This window comes from Chiloscyllium plagiosum, chromosome 21 (genome assembly GCF_004010195.1).
Source record: "Chiloscyllium plagiosum isolate BGI_BamShark_2017 chromosome 21, ASM401019v2, whole genome shotgun sequence".
Lineage (NCBI taxonomy): Eukaryota > Metazoa > Chordata > Chondrichthyes > Orectolobiformes > Hemiscylliidae > Chiloscyllium > Chiloscyllium plagiosum.
Genome location: NC_057730.1, coordinates 50,874,261 through 50,898,965, shown reverse-complemented (window position 1 = coordinate 50,898,965; position 24,705 = coordinate 50,874,261). Strand labels below are relative to the sequence as shown.

Here is a 24,705-nt window from a genome sequence, read left to right as displayed (position 1 = left end):
GGAAGATGGACTGTTCTACGTAGCCAACAAAGAGACAGGCATAGCTGGGGCCCGTACAGGTGCCCATGGCTACCCCTTTGGTTTGGAGGAAGTGGGAGGATTCAAGGGAGAAATTGTTAAGGGTGAGGACTAGTTCGGCCAAATGAATGAGAGTGTCGGTGGAAGGGTACTGTTGGGGACGTTGGGAGAGGAAGAAACTGAGGGCTTGGAGGCCCTGGTCATGGTGGATGTGGTGTAGAGGGACTGGATATCCATGGTGAAGATGAGGCATTGGGGGCTGGGGAAACGGAAGTCTTGGAGGAGGTGGAGGGCGTGGGTGGTGTCTCAAACGTATGTGGGGAGTTCCTGGACTCGGGGAGATAGGACAGTGTCAAGGTGGGTAGAAATGAGTTCAGTGGGGCAGGAGAAGGCTGAGGCAATGGGTCGGCCAGGGTGGCCAGGCTTGTGGATCTTGGGAAGGAGGTAGAGCCGGGTGCGGGGTTCCCGGACTATGAGGTTGGAAACTGTGGGTGGGAGATCTCCTGAGGTGATGAGTTTCTGTATGATCTGGATAGTAGTAACAGGATAGGACAGAGTCAGCATTGATTTATGAAGGGGAAATCATGCTTGACTAATCTTCTTGAATTTTTTGAGGATGTAACTCTGAAGATGGATGAGGGAGATCCAGTAGATGTAGTGTACCTGGACTTTATCAAAAGCTTTCTGAAAGTCCAGGTACATTACATTTACTGGATCTCCCTCGTCCATCTTCAGAGTTACATGCTCAAAAAATTCAAGAAGATTAGTCAAGCATGATTTCCCCTTCATAAATCCATGCTGACTCTGTTCTATCCTGTTACTACTATCCAGATGTGCCGTAATTTCATCCTTTATAATAGACTCCAGCATCTTTCCCACCACTGAGGTCAGACTAACTGGTCTATAATTTCCTGCTTTCTCTCTCCCACCTTTCTTAAAAAGTGGTATAACATTAGCCACCCTCCAATCCTCAGGAACCGACCCCGAATCTATCGAACTCGGGAAAATAATCACCAACGCATCTACGATTTCCCGAGCCACCTCCTTCAGTACCCTGGGATGTAGACCATCAGGCCCCGGAGACTTATCAACCTTCAAACCTAACAGGCTCTCCAACACCAAATCCTGGCAAATATAAATTCCCTTAAGTTCAAGTCCTTCAGCCACTGTTACCTCAGGGAGATTGCTTGTGTCTTCCCCAGTGAACACAGAAATTATGCTTGAAATGATGTAACCACAGGAAATTACATCACCAACCCTAGGAAACTCAAACATATAAATAGAAAGCGGGCTACACCACCAGTGTTTCATTCGGAGGCTCACTGAAGATGTTACTTAGTATGGCGACGAAACATCTGAAAACAAACCTTCCAGCTTAGCGAGCAAACCTACATCCAGAATCTCAACCTGAGCTACAAATCTTCTCAAACCATGCTTGCCCTTATTGGTCAGTGCCTTGAATATAGGAGTTGGGAGGTCGTGTTGTGGGTGCATAGGACATTGATCAGGCCACTTTTGGAATACTGCATGCAATTCGGGTCTTCCTACTATAGGAAGGATGTTGTGAAACTTGAAAGGGTTCAGAAAAGATTTACAAGATGTTGCCAGGGTTGGAGGGTTTGAGCTTTCGGGAGAGGCTGAATAGGCTGGGGGTGTTTTCCCTGGAGCGTCGGAGATTGAGGGGGGGCATGGATAAGGTAAACAGACAAGGTCTTTTGTGTAGGGCGGGGGAGTCATAAAAGTGAGGGCGTAAGTTTAAGGAGAGAGGGAAAAAATTTAAAAGGGACAACTTTTTCACGTAGAGGGTAGTGTTGTGTATGAAATGAGCCTCCAGAGGAAGTGGTGGAGGCTGGTACAATTACAATATTTAAAAGGCATCCTGGATGGATATATCAATGGGAAAGGTTTAGAGGCATATTGGCCAAATGCTGGCAAATGGGAATAGATTGGGTTAGGATATGTGGTCGGCATAGACGTGTTGGACTCAAGGGTCTGTTTCTGTGCTGTACATCTCTATGACTCTTAAGACTCTATGAGTATCAGGATATACTACAACAATAATTTGTATTTAACTTGTATTTAATATTTGTAACTTAAAAATGTGATTCAGTACATAAACAACCAGAGATAAAACTCTGTAAGATATAAAATATTCCAAAGCACATCACAGAGAAAGAGACTGGATGAGTAGCCATGGAGGACAGGTTAGCAGAACGGTCAGCAGGAAGTATTTTTGGTGGAGGGCGAAGAAGTCAACTTTCCAAACATAGACTGGGACTGCCATAGTGCTCAGGGTTTAGATGGAGAGGAATTTGTTAAGTGTGTACAAGAACATTTTCTGATTCAGTTTGTGGATGTACCTACTAGAGAAGGTGCAAAACTTGACCTACTCTCGGGAATTAAGGCAGGGTAGGTTAACTGAGGTGTCAGTGGGGGAGCACTTTGGGGCCTGCGACCATAATTCTATTCATTTTAAAATAGTGATGGAAAAGGATAGACCGGATATAGTTGGAGATTTTACAACTCATGGGCACAGTCTAAAAATTAAGTCCAGACAGTTCGAGAGATATGAGGAAGCCCTTCTACCCACAAGGAGTGGTAAAGGTTTGGAACTCTCTTCCACAAATGGTAGTGCATGCAGCATCAGTTGTTCAGTTTAAATCTGAGATAGATACATTTTTGTCACGCAAAGGGTGGTGGTGGACAGTTGTTTTTCAAACTGGAGGCCTGTGACCAGCGATGTTCCACAGAGATCGGGTGCTGAGTCCACTTTTGTTTATCATTTATAAAAGTGATTTGGATGAGAACATAGGAGGCATGGTTGGTAAATTTCAGGTGACACCAAAATTGGTGGCATAGTGGGCAGCGAAGGAGGTTACCTCAGCGTACAAACAGATCTTGATCAATTGGATCAATAGGCTGAGGTGTGGCAGATGGAGTTTAATTTAGATAAATGTGAGATATTGCATTTTGGTAATACAAACAAGGACAGGACTTATACAATTAATGGTAGGGCCCCAGGTAGTGTTGTAGAATAGAGAGACCTAGGGGTTCAGGCACATAATTATTTGACATTAGCAGCACAGGTGGACAGGGTGGTTAAGAAGGCATTTAGCAGGCTTACCTTCATTACTCAGACCTTTTGAGTATAGGACTTGGGATATCATGTTGAGAGTGTACAGGACATTGGTGAGGCCTCTTCCGCAGTTCTGGTCACCCTATTTCAGAAGGACATTATTAAACTGGAGTTCAGAAAGGATTTACCAGGATGTTGCCAGGAAGGGAAAGTTTGAGATATAAAAATAAACTGGAAGGACTGGGACTATTTTCACTGGAGTGTAGGAGGTTGAGCGTGAGGTTTATATTATTGTATAATATTATAATATTATTATTATTTATATTATTGAAGTGTATAAAACCATGAGGGGCATAGATAGGATGAAAAGCTCTTTTCTCTAGGGTGAGGGGGTTCAAAACTAAGATGCATATTTTAAGGAAAGGAAAAAGATTTAAAAAGGACGCAAGGGGTGGCATGCTGGTTCAGTGGTTAGCACTGCTGCCTCACAGCACCAGGGACCTGAGTCCGATTCCCACCTTGGGTGACTGTCTGTGTGGAGTTTGCACATTCTCCCTGTGTCTGTGTGGTTTTCCTCCCACAGCCTAATGATGTTCAGTCTAGGTGAACTGGCTGTGCCTAAATTGCCCATAGTGTTAGGTGCATTAGTCAGGGGTAAATATAGGGTGGGGGAATGAGTCTGGGTGGGCCACTCTTTGAAGGGTCAGTGTGGACTTGTTGGGCTGAAAGGCCAGTTTTCATACTGGAGGAAATCCAACCTTTTTTTACACAGAGAGTATGTGGAATGAACTGCCAGAGAAAGTGGTAGATGTAGGCACAGTTACAACATTTAAACGACATTTGAATAAGTACACCACAAGGAAAGGTTTGGAAGGATATGGTCCAAGCACAGACAGATGGGACTAGTTTAATTTGGAATTATGTTTGGCATGGACTGGTTGGAACCAAGTGTCTGTTTCATGCTGGATGACTCTATGAATCTAAGCAGTAGTCTTAAGGGAAAAGGGTTAAAGACAAGTATATGGAGCTAAGCCACAGATCAATCATGTTCTCATTGAATGTTTGGAACAGGCTCAAGGGAATAAATGGCCTACTCCTGTTCCTGTGATGCAGTGGTTTCTGGAGCTTCTATCTTACTGACTTCCAAACACATGGATTTCTTAAACACTCAACTTGCAGCAGTTCTCTGGAAAGTTTTCCTGCTGGTTTAGCACTTCAGTCTCTATTGTCCAGAGTGTTCGTAGTCACTGACTTTCCGGATATCTTTGTCTCTTTATATGTCATTGGTCACTTAGGCAAGAGACCAAATTTTGCTTTGTTTTTATATTGAACTGTTAACCCACAACTCTACTCCAAGGCTATAAACACTCATTAAAAAATATACATGTGAATAGACTTGAGATTTTGCAGCGCTCAAACTCAAAAATGAAACTAAAGCTTTGTATCCCTCATGCTCCCTCCATAACACGTACCATATAAACATACAATCCAAACTTAAAAAGCTATAACTTGCCATCCCCATGCCTCTGGGAATGCTCTTGGCTTTCTGTGCCTGGACACACTGACTGATGGTGTCTCCCTGGTCTGGATTGAGAACTATACCTCTCAGACTTGGAGACAAAGCTATTTGCTTGCAGCAAGTGCAGTGTGTTGGAGCATACTCTGCTGGTGTATGGTACAGGTATAACAATGATATAGCATGGTGCCACACAGCAAACTATCCACCCCATTGACTGATGTTTCCTGACAATTAGTCAAAGGGTCGATAACGAGGAGGCATAATTTTAAGTTGAATGGCAGGAAGTTTAGATGGAATTTGAGGAAAAGTTTTTTAACCCAGAAGGTGGTGGGAATCTGGAATGTGCTGCTTGGGAGGGTAGTAGAGTTGGAAAATCTCATAAGCTTTAAAAGAAAATGTGGATGAGCACTCAAAATGCCATAACATTCAAGGCTATGGGGCAAGTGCTGGAAAAGGGGCTAGTATAAATAGGTTGGCACAGACTCAATGGGCTGAAAGGCCTCCTCTGTACTGTATGACTCTATAACCATGACAGGCTGCCTGGTCTTGTGTAGGCATTAAACAACAAGCCCAGATAGAAATGCTGTGATCGTTTAAGAAAATAGAGGGATGTAGACCAAATGCAGGCACAGCGGCTTAGTTTAGAATTGCAGAAGACAATACACAATAGACAATAGGTGCAGAGTAGGCTATTTGGCACTTCGAGCCAGCACCACCATTCATTATGATCATGGCTGATCATCCACAATCAGTATCCTGTTCCTGCCTTATCCCAATAACCCTTGATTCCACTATCTTTAAGAGCTCTATCCATCTCTTTCTTGAAAGTATCCAGAGACTTTGCCTCCACTGCCTTCTGGGGCAGAGCATTCCATACATATAATTGCATCATGGTTGGCACAGACTTGGTGGGCTGAAGGGCCTTTTCCTGTGCTGGACTGTTTCATGTTCTATAAGATCTAGCTGAGGAACCAAAGAACAATAAGGCAGGGCAGGAGATAGTGAGACAGGATGCTGTGAGCATCCAGCTCGGCTCAGAGTGAGTGAGCTCTACACCGAGGATGTAGGCTGTGTCTGTGCCTGTACGCACAGGGTCCTTGCAGCAGTACTCTAGAGAGAGAGCAGCTGTTGTGATATTCCATGATCATATAGACAGGCTGGATGTCAATTGGATGTCAATGTCAGTGAACATGGGCAGTGTACAGTCACTGCCCATGACTGTGCCCTGGGACATTGATACCAAATGTCCAAGATGGAGGTCTAAAGGAGCAAGGGTCCTGAAGGAGGTTTTCACCTGAAATGTCAACCCCTGAATGCTGCCTGGCTTTCTGTGTTCTTCCAGCCTCCTGTTTGTCTGTCTGAAGGAAGTCACAGGTACCTGCTCAGATTTTCATGCATGGGAATTCACAGCATCTAGTTTGCATCCAGCAAGTGGGAAAATGTGAGATCATATGAATGGGGTGGGATCATGTATTAATTATGTTGATACAGAGTGATATCCTCATTAGTAGACCTCTCATCACTCACTAACAAGAATCTTGTCTCAATGTTTTGAACTTGGTTGGAAAATACAACATTTTGGTCTCAACATCTCACCTGAGTTTCCCAAACTTCCTGCCATAGTCCACATCGTTCAGGGACTGGGTAGATTCCACTCATCCAAGCCACCAAGCAGCCTGGGTCAGAGCTTTAAAATGGCTGGATTCACTGGGGTCAACTGCATTTGAGTACTTCAGGTGTCCTTCGGAAACATAGCAGTAGAAATTGTTCCTATTGTCTTCATAAAACATGGCACAGTGAAGATAAATTTCTACCCACAAGTGGTTGAAATATGTAAAAATCAAATGGAAAGATATCAAGGTCATACCAGATATAACATTAATGATTCAAACCAGCAAAAAAACAGATTATTATCAAATCCAAGAGAGGCGGAACCATCTACCCAATGCAGTTTGACAAATATTCAAGAAAATCATAATCAAATTGTACTGTTCTTGTCTTATTGCACCACCAGAATGACATCCAGTTCAGGTCTTCAAGGCACAAAGGGGTTTGAAGTTGAAGAGTGTAGTGCTGGAAAAGTACAGCCGGTCAGGCAGCATCCGAGGAGCAGGAGAATCGTGTTTCAGGCATAAGCCCTTCATCAGGAATTCTGATGCTTGAAACGTTGATTCTCCTGCTCCTCGGATGCTGCCTGACCAGCTATGCTTTTCCAGCACCACACTCTTCGACTCTGATTTCCAGCATCTGCAGTCCTCACTTTCTCCACAAAGGAGTTTGAAATCAATTGGAGGCAGTGCAAAGAGCCGGCTTATGAGGTCCAGTGCTTATGATGTGAGGAAAGGCTGGGAAAACTCAGACCTTTAAGGCTGATGAAGAAGAGCGTGAGTGATGTCCTTTTAAAGATATCCTAGATAATAAATGGTATATGTGGACTGTGACTTCCAATTATACTTTGTGAGTAGGTCAAGAGGACATAGGGACAAACTCCTAAAACAGCTAATTTTAGAACTGATATGAGGAAGCAGTTCATACAGATTAATGAATGCAAAAGCCACAAATGCATTGAATGAAACAGGTCAATATATAAAAATCAATGCTGACTGGAGACTGCATTTGGATGGGTGAAGTACAATGGACAAGATAATCTACTCGGTCTTGTGACATTTATGAGAGTGGTATAACGATGTGGTTTGTTACCAGATGTGAGTACATCAGTGGTACTTTTGAAAGAAATGCGTAAATATACTTATGGCTGAACATATTAGTTAGAACAGGAGTCAGCAACTCAAGTCTGCTTTGCTGTTAGATAAGGTCAAAACTCATCTGTTTGTAGCCTTTATTTTCTGCTCTATCCTTTATACTGTACACGCTAGGTCAGCCTTTCCTGACGAAGGGCTTTTGCCCGAAACATCGATTTTGCTGCTCGGCGGATGCTGCCTGAATTGCTGTGCTCTTCCAGCACCACTGATCCAGAGATATATAGGTTAAAAACAATGACGGCAGATGCTGGAAACCAGATTCTGTATTAGTGGTGTTGGAAGAGCACAGCAGTTCAGGCAGCATCCGAGGAGCAGTAGCCCTTAGTTACTATCTATTCAGGTTTAATGAATCCCTTTGCCAATAATGGAGAGTTTGAATTATTTTCATCATATTCATTGCATAGTTTGGAATAAACAGATTCTTGATCAATAATGTTATATTCAATTGGTTCTCCCAGTAATTCAGAAGATTCTGAGATCCAGGTGTCCTTGTGCACGAATCGCAGAGCTAGTATGCAGATACAGCAGGTAATCAGTAAGACAAATGGAATTTTGTCATTTATTGGTAAAGGAAGAGAGTATAAGAGGAGGGAAGTGTTGCAGTGACTGTATAGGGTATTAATGAGACCACATCCGGAGTAATGCATATGGCTTTTGTCTCCTTACTTGGGGAGAGATGTAATTGCATTGGAGGCAATTCAGATGAAGTTCATTAAATTGATTCCAGAAATGAGGGGTTTTATCTTAAGGAGAGATTGAGCAGTTTAGGCCTTTGGTCTAGTTTAGAAGAAGGAAAGAAGATCTAATTGAGGTACGTAAGATGCGAGAGGAGGTTGACAAAGTAGATGTGGAGTGGATACTTCCTCGTGTGCAGCAATCTAGAATGAGAGGTCATTGTTTTAGGAGGGGATAGCATATTTAAAACAGAGATGAGGATAAATTATTTCTCTGAAAGAGTCGGTGGAATTCACTACCTCAGAGTGTGGTGGATGCCTGGATATAGATCATAGAATCCCTACAACATGGAAATAAGCTGTTTAGTCCAACAAGTCCACACCAACTCTTCGAAGAGCATCCCACTCAGACCCACCCACTTACCCTATTCATGTAACTCTACATTTCCCCTGGATAGGCAGAAGTGGGTTCTGCAGATGCTGGAGATTAGAGTCAAGATTAGAGTGGTGCTGGAAAAGTACAGCAGGTCAGGCAGCATCCGAGGAGCAGGAAAATTGACGTTTTGGGCAAAAGCCCTTCATCAGGAATGAGGCCTCATTACTGATGAAGGGCTTTTGCCCAAAACGTCAATTTTCCTGCTCCTCGGATGCTGCATTACCTGCTGTGCTTTTCCAGCATCACTCTAACCATTTCCCATGGATAATTCATCTACACATCCCTATACACTATGGGCAATTTAGCATGGCCAATCCACCTAATCTGCACATTTTTGGACTGTGGGAGGAAACCGGAGCTTCAGTTTCCTAGATGAAAGTAGCCAAATAATTGGCTATGTATCCCATTCTAGGCATTCATTCTCTTGAATAAGAGAGTTTCCAATGTTGTACGTAAACATAACTTAATGTTCTAGAAAAGAACTCTTATTAGTATTGAAACCTGGATAGTTTGGAAAGTTCCCTTCATGGTTTGCGGCTCTCTGATCAGGATTTATATTTTATATCCCTTCCTCAGTATCTCCCAAACATCAAGCTAATGGTAGAGAGAAATGCCAGGTCTCAGGAGCTCTCCGTATGGGTACTGGTAAATGGCTAAGCAAGGATTATTTAAAGAAAAACAGGGAATTTATCTGATGTCCTGGCCAATATTTATCCCTCCACTAAAATTACAAAAATAGATGATCTGGTCTTTTATCTCATTGCTGCTTGAAGTCTTAGCTGCAAAGACTTCCTACGGCATGTGGTCTTCAGCAGTTCAAGAAGGCAGCTAACCACCAACACCGTAAGGACATCTAGGGAATGGGCAATAAATGCTGACCCAGATGGCGATGCACATCTCCCATGAGGGAATTAAAATAAGATTTGTTGAGTTTTCTAAAATTATAATGGGAACCACACTTCAAACATTTTCATTGACTGTAAAGTGTTTTTGAATATATAGGTATCATTAATGGCAAGACATCATTGTACAAGTCTTTCTATAATTCAAGGAGTTCACTCCTTCCTTCATTATTGATATTCTCCATGTATATTCAACACTTAAAGTGATATAAGGTAAAGTTTATGCCATTTGAGAAAATCATAGCACATTAACTGAAACATCACAAACAACATAATGAATTTTAAAAAATGGCAAAATGGCAATAATTCCAAGCAGGGTCAGTTGTATAAGTGGGTTTTATAATGGCACTATGTTTCATATTAGATGTTCTGGTATAATATAGATTGATGTGTTAGTGAAGGGTCTAGTCTAGCTGAGAAATGTGTTGCTGGAAAAGTACAGCAGGTCAGGCAGCATCCAAGGAGCAGGAGAATCGACGTTTTGGGCAAAAGCCCTTCATCAGGAATGAGGCCTCATTACTGATGAAGGGCTTTTGCCCAAAACGTCAATTTTCCTGCTCCTCGGATGCTGCATTACCTGCTGTGCTTTTCCAGCATCACTCTAACCATTTCCCATGGATAATTCACCTACACATCCCTATACACTATGGGCAATTTAGCATGGCCAATCCACCTAATCTGCACATTTTTGGACTGTGGGAGGAAACCGGAGCTTCAGTTTCCTAGATGAAAGTAGCCAAATAATTGGCTATGTATCCCATTCTAGGCATTCATTCTCTTGAATAAGAGAGTTTCCAATGTTGTACGTAAACATAACTTAATGTTCTAGAAAAGAACTCTTATTAGTATTGAAACCTGGATAGTTTGGAAAGTTCCCTTCATGGTTTGCGGCTCTCTGATCAGGATTTATATTTTATATCCCTTCCTCAGTATCTCCCAAACATCAAGCTAATGGTAGAGAGAAATGCCAGGTCTCAGGAGCTCTCCGTATGGGTACTGGTAAATGGCTAAGCAAGGATTATTTAAAGAAAAACAGGGAATTTATCTGATGTCCTGGCCAATATTTATCCCTCCACTAAAATTACAAAAATAGATGATCTGGTCTTTTATCTCATTGCTGCTTGAAGTCTTAGCTGCAAAGACTTCCTACGGCATGTGGTCTTCAGCAGTTCAAGAAGGCAGCTAACCACCAACACCGTAAGGACATCTAGGGAATGGGCAATAAATGCTGACCCAGATGGCGATGCACATCTCCCATGAGGGAATTAAAATAAGATTTGTTGAGTTTTCTAAAATTATAACGGGAACCACACTTCAAACATTTTCATTGACTGTAAAGTGTTTTTGAATATATAGGTATCATTAATGGCAAGACATCATTGTACAAGTCTTTCGATAATTCAAGGAGTTCACTCCTTCCTTCATTATTGATATTCTCCATGTATATTCAACACTTAAAGTGATATAAGGTAAAGTTTATGCCATTTGAGAAAATCATAGCACATTAACTGAAACATCACAAACAACATAATGAATTTTAAAAAACGGCAAAATGGCAATAATTCCAAGCAGGATCATTGTATAAGTGAGTTTTATAATGGCACTATGTTTCATATTAGATGTTCTGGTATAATATAGATTGATGTGTTAGTGAAGGGTCTAGTCCAGAGCTGAGAAATGTGTTGCTGGAAAAGCGCAGCAGGTCAGGCAGCATCCAAGGAGCAGGAGAATCGACGTTTCGGGCATAAGTCCTTCTTCAGGATCTAGTCCAGCAGGATTACTGTATGTGGTTAGTGTGTTATATCAGAAGGCAAATTTGAGAAATCTAAGAAGCTATGGTAGCTTCACATTTGCTAAAAATGGATTGACTGCTCTTGTGAAATTGAATGGCAGAAATATATATTATTGAAATTAATATGAATTTCTAGAATGAGCTGTCCTGAGTGGAGTCTGTGGAAAGTTGTAGGAAACATTCAAGCAGCATTTTTGGCACATTAGCCAGTTCAATTTCTCCACGGTTCTGCTTGGAGCAGATTTATTTCCAGGCTGCTGCTGTTTTTGCTGCTATAATTATCTGTATTTGACCTTGAAATGAGCCCACAAACACGCTTCAACTGAAAAAATTAGCCGTTTTGTCCATTCTTACTCTGATTAATTGAGCGCTCAGCAGCAGTCTCTTCTGTCATTTGATCTTAAACAAAACTTTGATGAATGGACTGACTGGCCCAGACTCCTGCATGATTTATCCTGTAATTCTGAAAGTAGCTGTTCTTTTCATACACCTGCCCATTTGGCTCAAAGAAAGAGACAGAGGAAAATATTGCTTTTGGCATTGAAACTAGACTTGCTTTATCAGAAGAACTTAAATAAAATTATGTTTTGTAAGAGTACTGTTAAAAGCAATGATTGTGCTGAGAAAATAGATGCATCAGAATTATTGATCACAAAACAATATGTCTAATGGTTTTTTATTTTAAAAAGGTGATATTATTGTACATCAGGTGCCAGAATTAGTAAAATGTTATATTGCAGTATAAAAGGGAATAGCATTGTTGAAGTGGTGATGTTTCTACCTGTACAGCTTGTGACACGGCCTGGGAATCATTAAAAGCTACACTTTGTGAATCAATTCCTTGCCAAAGAATGTGAAGACTTACCCCAACTGCACCACACAGCTATCCTGTAGCCTTTAGATTATCAATTGGCCTAAAGGAGGCAATAACAAATGAGCCAATGCCAAGTGCAGAGTTTGGGCAGGATCTTCTTCTCATGCTGAAGGGTTCCAATGTGAGACCCAAACTGGGGGTGGGGGGGAACACATGTAATCGCATGGTGGTCACTCAATCAGACATCCCCACCAAGCATGTGGCAGGGATTGAGCTGGGAGCCATTGGCTCCCCTGTTCGCTCACAGAGCCAAGGTTTTTCTGAACATTTTGGCATCATTAATGGCGCTATGACATTTCGATTCCTTTCTATACTTCGAACAATTCACTCCTTCTTTCATGATTGATATTTACTTATCCACATCATGAGTGACACTCAGATAGGCATTCACTTCCTGCCATCTGACAGTTTCAGTCTAGCTTTTTGTGAAGAGTTTGTCATCTCTGCACATTTCATGAGTAGATGTAGAGATCTTGCATGGACCTCATTCTGGCTGGAATCTGGATGAGAGGGCAGGGTGAGGAAGTGTCAAAGGTCCATCTGAGGTGTCTTTCAATTATCCTCCCTTAGGTGTCTCTCAACCCAACTATCATTACCCCTGCCCAGTCACCCTTGACCACCCATTAATCAGAGCTCCCTCTCCCATCACCATTGGTCAGTCCTCGGGCAGACTGGAACTGTCCAACTGCCACTCTCAACTTACCATTTGCCATTCATGAATCTCCATCTATCCATCTTGACCTGACCTTGGTTATTTTCATTTCTCCGGTCTTCACCATTGACATATCTATCATCGTGCTTAGAGCTAACATCTTCTGACAGTGACCTTCTCTTGGATGATCCCGCTTCCTTCCCTGTTCCCCATGAGCCTTTGTGGGGCTGCCACCCATTAACACCCTCCTCAGTCAGTCATGCCTGCTCACCTTTCACAGGCACCACCCAGCTTCAGTGTATCAGTGCCTCCTCTCCTCGCTTCACCAAAGCTCAGTATATAGGAGAGGGTGCGGCTCTTCATTCCAAATCCACCAGCAAGACCTGGAAAACAGGACTACACACCACCTTTAACCAGTGTGAATCTTCAGGCATGTTGTTCATTTGCTGCATACTTAAATCCAAAGGTACAATTTAACATGGCATGATGAATGAGCACGACATGCTATTGTATGAAAATGAGATTCCTGCTCTGATTCCCCACCCCAATCAGCCGCCAACAATTTTTATATCCCACATCTCCAGCTTTTTTCTTCCTTGCATAAATGCGTTTGTATGTGATTCTTTTTCTCTCCCTAGCAAGGTTATAATTGGAAACTTTACAGACTAAATCAGAAGAACAAGATCTTCATTGTCGAAGAAGGAAAAACAAGGGTGAAATGCTATAACTGAAAGGCCTGTAAATCTCATGGATTACACCAATCATGTTGTTTTAAACAGATGACTTACTACCGATGACTAAACACTGCTTCAGGTTATTGAGAAGGGGTGAAATCTGCCTTCTTGCCCGATGATACCCTTCTCTCGAATCCTTTCTAACCACTCATTCCCTGGCACATGTCTGGATCACTGTCCATGTAGATCAAATTCCCAGATACAAGGTTAGAAGTTGTGAGTTCTATGGAGAGTAGCTCACCTCCTGACTCCTGAAAGTCAGTTGACATGTATAAAGCACAAGTCAGAAAGTGAAATGGCATTCTCTGCACTTCCCTTTATAATTAAGATTGTGACCCTGTACAAGAACTAGGGTAACTGGTCATTGCAAGACTATCGTAATAGCTTCCTGCTGATCATCATAGGAAATGTGTTCTGCCCTTGTCAGGGTGCAAAATGATATTTCATTGGATTTTAGATGAGAGACTACATGATTTTACTTAAATCGTGCATGCAAACCTCAATGGCAGGAGTTACATAGAGCAGCTCAGTTCAATAATGTCCCGAGTGTTAACATCTAAGAACCACTTAATCTTTCTTATCACTTTTTAGTTGTTTTATTGCAGAGTAAAACACTAGACAGGCTTACTGATTGGTTTTAATTATCACTTAATTAATTTAAAAGGCTTATGCTTTCTCCTGAGTAGAACCAGATTGATTTCTACAGTACACAGTGTTGGTAGTACTGAACATTGAAAACTGCTCAAGTCCACTTGAGTCATGATCTCAGTTGACAGTGACAAGTTGTCAGTCACACTTAATGGAGTTAATTTTAGTTGAATGCTACTGTTAAGTTTATTCCCCTCACTCCTTCTAATTGTTCCACATTATTGACATTGTAGATGCGTGCGGATTACTGACACTGGACTTGGCTATCTCTCTACAATGTCTTCCCTGCGCAGTCTGTACCTGAGATGGTGTTGTCAGGTATGTATTGCAATATGCATATATTCAAGTAAAATAAAAATTCAAGTCACTTCTATGTGTTAATATTTTAAAAAGTCATTCATGGGATGTGGGTGTCATTGGCTGGGCCAGACTTTACTAATTACCCAGAGAAAAATTAAGAATCAACTACATTGCTGTAGAAAGTGAGGTCTGCTGGAGATCAGAGTTGAGAGTGTGGTGCTGGAAAAGCCCTTCCTGATGAAGGACTTATGCCCGAAACATCGATTCTCCTGCTCTTTGGATGCTGCCTGCCTTGCTGTGTTTTTCCAGCACCACACTCTCGACATTGCTGTAGGTCTGGAGTCACATGTAGACCAGTCCAGGTAAGGATAACAGATGTAATTCCCTAGGGAACATGACTGAACTAGATGGGTTTTTACAACAATTGACAGTGATCACAGATGTTTTAGATCTACCTGTTCAGACACACCTCTGGTGTTGGCAGTACTTGCTACTTGGTGACCTTTTTGGTTTTTTCCCAGTTTTGTTTTAAGTTACTGAATCCCAATTTCACCATCTACCATGATGGGATTTGAACTCATGAACTCAGAACATTAGCCGAGGATTCTAGGTTGCCAGTCCAGTGGCATAACTATAGCTCTTCCGTAGCTACAAAACAAAGTTGTGGAAAGAGTGAAGTCAATCTAAAATCTGGAAAAACTGTGGATGCTGGAAATCAGAAACAAAAACAGAAATTGCTGTAAAAGCTCAGCAGTTCTGGCAGCATTTGTGGAGAGAAATCAGAGTTAATGTTTCAGGATGAGTGACCATTCTTCAGAACTGATAGTAGCTGGGAAAATGTTGGTTTTTATGCAGAAGATAGAATGGGCTGAGAGGGGTTAAGGAGTAAACAATAGGTGGAGAGAGAACCCAAAGAGAGAGAAGAACAGTTGGACAAACAAAGGAGTGGATAATGATCTGTCTGGGAGAGTGAATAGCTATTAATGGAGACTGTTCGTGGCTAACAAAAGGTTGTGCATTATAACAGGCTATGGGATAACAAGCCTGGATAACAAGGTGTGGGGTTGAGGTGAGGACTTGGGAGCAGCTCAAGCCTTAAAGAAGTTGAGCTCGCTATTGAGTCCACAAGGCTGCAGGGTCCCCAAGTGGAAAATGAGGTGCTGTTCTTCCAGCTTGTGCTGAGCTTCCCTGGAGTATTGCAGCAACCCTAAAATAGAGATGTTGGCCAGGGAATATGGTGGTGTGTTGAAGTCAAGATTAGTGTGGTGCTGGAAAAGCACAGCAGGTCAGGCAGCATCCAAGGAGCAGGAAAATCAACGTTTTGGGCAAAAGCCCTTCATTCTGATTCCTGATGAAGGGCTCCTGCCCAAAACGCCGATATTCCTGCTCCTCGGAAGCTGCCTGACCTGCTGTTCTTTTCTAGCACCACTCTAATCTTGACTCAAACTTGATTGAATTTTTTGAAGTAGTAACAAAGAGGATTGATGAGGGCAGAGCGGTAGATGTGATCTATATGGACTTCAGTAAGGCATTCAACAAGGTTCCCCATGGGAGACTGATTAGCAAGGTTAGCTCTCACGGAATACAGGAAGAACTAGCCATTTGGATATAGAACTGGCTCAAAGGTAGAAGACAGAAGATCATGGTAGAGGGTTGTTTTTCAGACTGGAGGCCTGTGACCAGTGGAGTGCCACAAGGATTGGTGCTGGGTCCTCTACTTTTTGTCATTTACATAAATGATTTGGATGCAAGCATAAGAGGTACAGTTAGTATGATTGCAGCTGACACCAAAATTAGAGGTGTAATGGACAGCGAAGAAGGTTGCCTCTGATTACAATAGGATCTTGACCAGATGGGTCAATGGGCTGAGAAGTGGTAGATGGAGTTTAATTCAGATAAATGTGAGGTGCTGCATTTTGGGAAAGCAAATCTTAGCAGGACTTATACGCTTAATGGTAAGGACCTAGGGAGTGTTGCTGAATAAAGAGACCTTGGCGTGCAGTTCATAGCTCTTTGAAAGTGGAGTCGCAGGTAGTTAGGATAGTGAAGAAGGCGTTTAGTATGCTTTCTTTTATAGTTCAAGGTATTGGGGACAGGAGTTGGGAGGTCATGTTGCGGCTGTATAGGACATTGGTTAGGTCACTGCGTGCAATTCTGGTCTTCTTCCTATCGGAAAGATGTTGTGAAACCTGAAAGGGTTCAGAAAAGATTTACAAGGATGTTGCCAAAGTTGGAGGATTTGAGCTATAGGGAGAGGCTGAACAGGCTGGGGCTGTTTTCCCTGGAGTGTCGGAGTTTGAGGGGTGACCTTATAGAGGTTTACAAAATCATGAGGGGCATGGATAGAGTAAATAGACAAAGTCTTTTCCCTAGGGTGGGGGAGTCCAGAACTAGAGGGCATAGGTTTTCGGTGAGAGAGGAAAGATATAAAAGAGACCTAAAGGGCAACTTTTTCACGCAGAGGGTGGTTCGTGTATGAAATGAGCTGCCAGAGGATGTGGTGGAGGCTGGTACAATTGCAACATCTAAAAGACATCTGGATGGGTATATGAAGAGGAAGGGTTTGGAGGGGTATAGGCCGGGTGCTGACAAGTGGGACTAGATTGGGTTGGGATATCTGGTTGGCCTGGACAGTTTGGACCAAAGGGTCTGTTTCCATGTTATACATCTCTACGACTCTATGACTTTATGACTCTAATCTCCAGCATCTGCAGTCCTCACTTTCGCCTGGTATGTTGAAGTGGCAGGCAGCTGGAAGCTCAGGGTCTTTTTTTTTGTCGACAATCTGTGAAGTCAGTCTGACTACTGTTCTAACAGTGTAACTGTCAGAATTAATTATCTGTGACATGATCAGTACATAGGGTTTATAACAATAGATTTGAACAAATATATATAATAGTGATTTTGGCAGAGTGCCCAGGATAAGTGTTAGTGTGGATGGGAGATAACAGTATTAATACAGGGACAACATTGACAGAAGAAGTATAAATACAGAAAACTCCAAGTTGATAGAGTTAATAATAAATGAAATGCACAATGATAGAATCAACATAAGTATAGCTTTGTAAATAGCAAGAAAAAAAGAGGTGGAACTATCATTGGATGAATAACCATTGTTTCCAAGCATCTACATTCAGATAAAAATGGAAGCACCCATTCAAAATGCCCTGTTTACTCCAAGCTTGCAGGAGTGTACATGGATTAGAAATAATCTTTATGCTCAGTAATCACTTTTCTTTTAATTTCAAAAATATACTTTATTCATAAAAACATCTTTATATATTAGTCACTGAAGCAGTTTGGTTCCGTACAGTAACATATGAAGGAACAAAAAAACGTTGGAGTTGATTCTATCCAACGAACAAACTAAAGACATTTCTTACTTATGCAAGATTATATTTGCATATATTTGAGGTACCAGGAGGGTCCAATAACTGAATGGACCCCCGTTTACCTCAGACAGTGGTCTTTCCCCACTGCGCCTTGGCAACAGCTGCCCCAAGCTTTAGTGCGTACCACAGCACATAGTCCTGGACCCTTGGAATGTGCCAGCCTGCAACACTCAGTCAAGGTTAACTCCTTGCTGTAGTAGACCATTAGGTTTCTGGAAAACTAAAGAGCATCTTTCCACGTTGATGGTCCTCCAGGTGCAGTCGATGTTTGTCTTGCGTCCATCCTAGGGAACAGACTATGGAGCAACAGAGTCCTGCATCATGGAGCTGCTTGGGACGAACCTCAACAAACACCACTGCACCTCTCTCCAGACCTCCTTTACAAAGGCACGTTCTAGCAGGAGATGTGTGACAGTCTCTACCCCCTCCCCCTACAGATGCTTCGAGTGCGGCATGCAGTGGCTTACAGCTGCCACTAATCACGATGCCACAGCACCAGACAGAACCTAGGAAGTACCCCAGGTCTGTTTCTTCAATGAAAGCAGACCTTTCTATATTAACTTCCTCAAATTACCTCATTGTTACCCCATACCAATCGTTGCAGTTCCTAGCTGTGAAATAATTCCTCGATAATTAATGGACTCATATCCTTCTTTCCACAGGTGCAAGATTTTGGTTTACAACATCTCTTTGGAATGAGGAGTTTACGATTTCTTTCATTAGCAGGTGACTAATTTTGTTTTTATTGAATATTCCAATTTATCTCCATTAACTGTAAGGAATATTTTCCCTAATTTTTATTCACGTGATTTTTTTTTATAAAGGGATATTTGAATTCCTCATGTGAGAAAACAACTGCTCTGTCCCATATAGAATGCATTTGATGTGGATCTTACATCCCTTGATTTCTGTGATCTGACTATAACTTAGAAAGGCACAGCTTAATGTATCAGTGTGATGGTAATGGAGAGGAATGTCATCATTATATACAGGGGAGAGGCTCCTGACAGCAAACACAAATACAGATACCTGCATGTGGCTCTTGGGATTTTCAAAATGCTCGATGGATTGGTTGGCTGATTGCAGTCTGCCATCAGACATTCTGGTCACGTTTACTTGGGGATGTTGTGGTCTGTTATAGTGTGTGTGTGTGTGTGTTTGCGTGTGTGTGAGCATACAGCTTGGAATCGTACACTGGTTGGAATACGCAGCTAACAGACGAAGAGGGTCAATGCTGATCAGACCTGAGTGCCTTCTTCTATTTGCTATTGTTTGTGAGGAGGACCTGAAGAGTCTCACCGTGTCAGAATAAGGAGTCAACACATTTGGCACAAAGGAAATCAGAAATGATATGGCAAGATACTTACTGACCTCACAAGTAGAGTTAAGGTCCATACAGCCAGTGATTTTGTGATCTCTTGCACCTACTTACACTCAATCTCCTCTGACATTTTTAGCAGTGACCACACCTGCACATCCACCTTCAAAACTAAGTACAAGGCACCTCCTCTCATTCTCAAAGGTCTCCCTCCCAGCTCGTGCACTGCATGCATAAACCTCACTTGTGCCCTTGCCTTTTAGGTATTTATTCATGACGTTTTTATTCTTTGACGGTAGCAGACAGTGCAAAACAGAAGGTAAAGAGATCTGCACAGTGGCAGAACACCTGTTATTGTGGCTCCCACCCAGGTAGAGCAGGAGGCACAACAGGAGCTGGCAGTTTTGAAGATGGCAAAGCTGATAACTCCTCTGAGCAGTGACAGCTTCATACTTCGGCCTTTTCATGAACCCCAAGCAAATAGTTTCAGATAAGTGCAAAAGGTGAGCCTGCATTGGTGACTCCTCAGCCTTTCATTACCATCCTAATGCTGTCCTGCTTTCTTTTCCTTTAGGTTCTTTTCATCAGCAAGAACCTAATTAGCAACTTGTCAAAGTGGAGAGCTCAAAGGCTCGAGACATGTAGAACATAGAACATAGAAAAATACAGCGCAGTACAGGCCCTTTGGCCCTCGATGTTGCGCTGATCCAAGCCCACCTAACCTACACTAGCCCACTATCCTCCATATGCCTATCCAATGCCCGTTTAAATGCCCATAAAGAGGGAGAGTCCACCACTGCTACTGGCAGGGCATTCCATGAATTCACGACTTGCTGAGTAAAGAATCTACCCCTAACATCTGTCCTATACCTACCACCCCTTGAAGAATCACCATCATGCACTACATACCTCCAAGGCACCAGCATTGAGATTGGCACTTAGACGGGGGAAAGAGGGAGGGAAGGCAGACATAGAGGGTTAGTGAATTGCACAGAACAAATAAAGAGCAACAGCTGTGGCATGCTCCAGGCCAGCACACTCGTGCCAAGAATACATGGAAGTCAACTTGTCCTCATTTTATCATCAGCGATCACAATTTGGGGCCACAGCGACAACTAAAGTTAAAGTCAACACAGTCCCAGAGGACCAGAGTGCTGCCCTCTCATTAGAGAGAGATGGGTGGTGATGCATTTAACCTGAGGATCACCACGCCTCAGATGAAGGTAACCTCAGCCAATGTGGAATTGAACCTACACTGTTGGCATCAGTCTGCATCATAAACCAACCAAACTAGTGGGTTCTTTGAATAACAAAGACTAGCTGGCATGGGCTTTGGCCGAGGCATGGGGTTGAGGCCAGAAATGGCAGTGGGAGAAGGTGAGTGGTGTCTATGAGTAAGTCTAAAGTTAACATGGGACTGGCTGCACCTCCTATATTCAAAATATGGTATAAAAAATTAAAACTTATCTTTGAGTTCCAGTGGTGTCTTTAATGAATGCGGGTTTGTTAGAGAATACTGACTGCAACATTAAATCAGTAACTAATGCACTTTACAAAGAAAGTCAGAAATAGATGATGGATGCCTGATTTGCATCTGCAAAGGGCTTCACATCTGTAACAGGTGTTGACTCTGGATGGTACACACAAACGTTTACCTATACATGTGCACTTATGGTGCAGAATGTGCATTTGTATGTAATCACTATATTGGAGGATGAGGTTGTTGATTTATTATATGCAGTACCAACCCACTTCAAGGCCTAGCTGTCTAGGCTCCAGCATGAAGAATGGCCAACTAAGTGAAATCTCGGAGGAACTGCAGTATTATATTCTATTGGCTTCAGAAAGGGTGGCCATAAAAAGAGAAAAATAAAGAAAAGGAATAATTAATGGCTATAAATAGGTTACTTAATGGGGCCATTTAAATGTGGCCAACACAACTCACAAGAAAGAGATTGTGCGATTACATTGTCCTGATTTTTGGGATTAACAGTTTCATGCCCAGCTCTCATCTTATCAATAATTCCCCATGTAAGTGATGTGTTTGCTTTTTGTTTGAAGTTGGGTTATAACGGTGCTTTATTTTGTCTCCTAGGGTGTCCACTGTTGACCACCGCTGGCCTCTCAGGCTTAATTCAACTGCAAGACTTGGAGGAGCTGGAACTCACCAACTGCCCTGGTGCTACACCTGAGCTCTTCAAATATTACTCACAGCACCTACCCCGTTGTATGGTGATTGAGTAATTAAATCAGGGATTGGCTGTTTTCACAGAAGTACCACCTCCAGCCAAACCCAGCACTGATGACCAATCAGAGTAAAGCTTGGAGACGAATCTGCATCGGCTCAAATGATCGGAAAAATGTTTTTCATGGTGTCAGGAATGAGAAAGAAATTGTGAATATTAACAAACTGAAATTCTTTTTGCTTTGGTGTGCACCAGAGTCATCCCATTCTCTGTCTGGATGTGTGAATTCCACAATCATTCCTGCTCATCACACTGCTCTTTTTAACTAAACGTGGAGTGGTTGTGACCAGGCTTGTTCTGAGCATGTGCAGCATTTGCGGGTAGCTGCTGTCACATGCCACTGCTGTAACTCTTGTTGTTTCAGTGCTGGATCTCTGTAATGTGTCTTAACGTCTGTGTAGAGTTCCGTTTGCTGAAATGTTTCCCACTGCGGATGTGAGGCTGTAATTCTCTTGTTAGAAGTGAGTTGTGATGATCATCCCCTGTACTGGGGATGGATCTCTTCAGGAGGCGCTTGCCAACTCATTCTCTTGACTCTATCTGACTAACAACGGAATCCTGTCACCGCCAGCCCTCACATCAGCAGATAATTCTCTTTTTAACTTGGTATTCTCCTTTTCAGTTACTAAGGCTGGCTGGTTCACTGCTGAAATCTGTAAGAGGAAGAAAGTGGGGGAACTGGATTGGGATTTAGACGATCAAGTGCATCGGATGCCATTTTTCCATCCAGGTCAAAGGACAAATGGGGAAAAGGTCAGCATCAGCGATGGCCCATTTCATTCCTTAAGACTTCAGAGATGGGCTAATCTGGACTGTTTTGATATCTGCAAGAGTTTGTTTTCATAGAGACCAAAAGAAGCCCACTCTGATTCTGTGCCTCCTGCGAGAGCAGGATGCTTCTGGGACTTTCTTACTGTATATATTTTTCTGTCTGTTTGGATACTCTTTAAAAAAAAAGTTATAGCTTATATTTGCTAAGTGTTTTCCTGTGCTGTTGCCCACTGGCTCGCCTGTGATTTATATACTGCATCGCTTTAAACGAAAAGGTACAGGAAGAGATTGAGACAACGAAGGTGAAAAGGAAGGCCTGCACTCCATATGCCACTTGTAAAAGCACCAAGTTCCCCTACCACCCTCCCCCTCCTTCCCTCCCCAAAACAATGAAATTTTACAAAAAACATTCAAAGCAAAAGCTGAATATTATTTCTAACATTGCTTTCCGCTGGATTGTGATGCCTTTGTTGTGTACAGTGTGATGCTTCCATGCTGCAGTATCCTTTCGGAAAGTCAGCCCACTGTCAGTACAAATATTCTTAAAATAAATATTCCAAACAAACACCTAGGCCTGGCTAATATTATTGAAAGTGTTGCCAAACAAATTCATTGAAGACCATTCCACACTAAATGAGCCTGTTCATCCACTGCCAGTTTAAATCCAAACACTTGTTTGCTAAAACCCAAATGCTTACTAAACCAATGCCATTTTAATGTTGTTCATGGTTGCAAAGTTGCTATTACCTTAATGAACAAATCTTCATACCTAAGCAAATGATTTCCCATTTCTGTGTTCAGCTACAGATGTCGCATCGCACTTTTTAAAAAATTTATAACTGCAACATCAATGCAAGTATAACAACATTAGCATTGGGCTTCTCAAATTTACTCATTGCTTGAAGAGATTGGCAGATACTATCAGTCAAGAGGGGCCCATGTTGATTGTCATCTATCTGAAGTGTCCTAGGCCCAACCATCTTCAGCTGCTTGATTTATGACCTTCCCTTCTATCACTATGTCAGAGCGGAGATGTTTACTGGTGATTGGACAATGTTCAGCACCATTTGTGACTCCTCAGATACAAAAGAAGTCCATGTCCAAACACAGCAAGATGTGGACATTATCCAGGTTCAGACTGAAAAGTGGTAAGTTACATTCATGCCATACAAATGCCAAGCAATGACCATTTCCAATAAGAGAGAATTCATTTACATCATCATCTCTGAATCCTCCACAATCAATATTTTGGGGGTTACCATTGACCAAAAACTGAATTGGACTAGCCATATAAATAGCTTCCTCATTTCCCCTCCCCCCACCTTATCTCAGTCCCAATCCCCGGATTCAGCACCGCCCTCTTGACCTGCAATCTTCTTCCCGACCTTTCCGCCCCCATCCCCTCTCTGGCCTATCACCCTCACCCTCACCTCCTTCCACCTATTGTATTCCCAGCGCCCCTCCCCCAAATTCCCCCCGCCTACCTTTTGTCTCAGCCCGCTTGGCACACCAGCGTCATTCCTGAAGAAGGGCTTATGCCCGAAAAGTCGATTCGCCTGCTCCTAGGATGCTGCCTGGTCTGCTGAGCTTTTCCAACACCACACTTTTCAACTCTGGTCTCCAGCATCTGCAGTCCTCACTTTCTCCTAGCCATATAAATATTATGGCCAGAAGAGCAGGTCAGAGGCTAGGAATACTGTAGTAAATAACTCATCTCCTGACTCCAAAAGCCTGTCCATTATCCAAAAGGCACAAGTCTGGAGTGTGATGGAATACTCCCCACTTGCCTGAATGGGTGCAGCTTCAACAACACTCAAAAGAAATTTGACACCATCCAGGACAAACTGGTCAGCCAAACTGACATCATATCCACAAACATCCACTCCCTCCATCACCAACACTCAGTAGCAGTAGTATGTACCTTTTACAAGAAATTCATCAAGGCTTCTTAGACAGAACCTAGCTAGTGATGCTAAGATCCTAGGAATGACCATATTAAAAAAATGGGGTCACTATCACCTGCCAATTCCCCATCAAGCCACTCACCATCCTGACCTGGAAATGTATCGCTGTTCCTTCAGTGTCGCTGGGTCAAAGTCATTGGCCACTCTGGTGTTTCCTTTCTTCATGGTGGTGGAGGAATATAAATAAAGATTTCTGTACTCATTGTTCTTCACTGTGTCCTTCGCCTGCACACGCACAACATGGATGCTGGGGAAAAATAAGCACTACCATAGATGGTTGAGTGAGAAAAATTTTTAAAAATATCTAACCAAGGGATTTAGAATCTCCTCAGTTCAGGGGTCTGACTCCAAGCTGGCTGGCTGGCTAAGCACTAGTAAATAAAGGGTGACTTGGTGACGGGATACCAGCCTCTGTGCAGTCACTTCACTAGACTCGCTCTTCATTGTGGTATTGGAACCTATCAGATTCTGTCTGTCCTCTCAGGCAGCTATCAACAATTCCATGACACAATTTCAAGAACTACTGCGATTTCCTCGATGTTGACACTCCTAAATGAGCTTCCTTCTGCAGGGCATGAAAAGATAAGACATTGACTTATTTCAGAGCAGAGCTAAAGAATGAGATAT

General features: G+C 42.5%; 1 protein-coding gene across 3 annotated transcripts in view; it reads left to right on the top strand.

Moving 5' to 3' along the window:
• The window catches only part of fbxl16 (F-box and leucine-rich repeat protein 16), a 164,774-nt gene extending 141,336 nt beyond the window's left edge, over positions 1-23,438 (top strand). For all 3 annotated transcript variants that reach the window (XM_043712052.1, XM_043712050.1, XM_043712051.1), the window contains exons 4-6: positions 14,321-14,405; positions 18,442-18,505; positions 21,193-23,438. In XM_043712052.1, the coding sequence (XP_043567987.1) occupies positions 14,321-14,405; positions 18,442-18,505; positions 21,193-21,341 (298 nt within the window). In that variant the 3' untranslated portion in view covers positions 21,342-23,438. The remainder of the gene's footprint in view (positions 1-14,320; positions 14,406-18,441; positions 18,506-21,192) is intronic.
• The last annotated feature ends 1,267 nt before the right edge of the window (positions 23,439-24,705 follow it).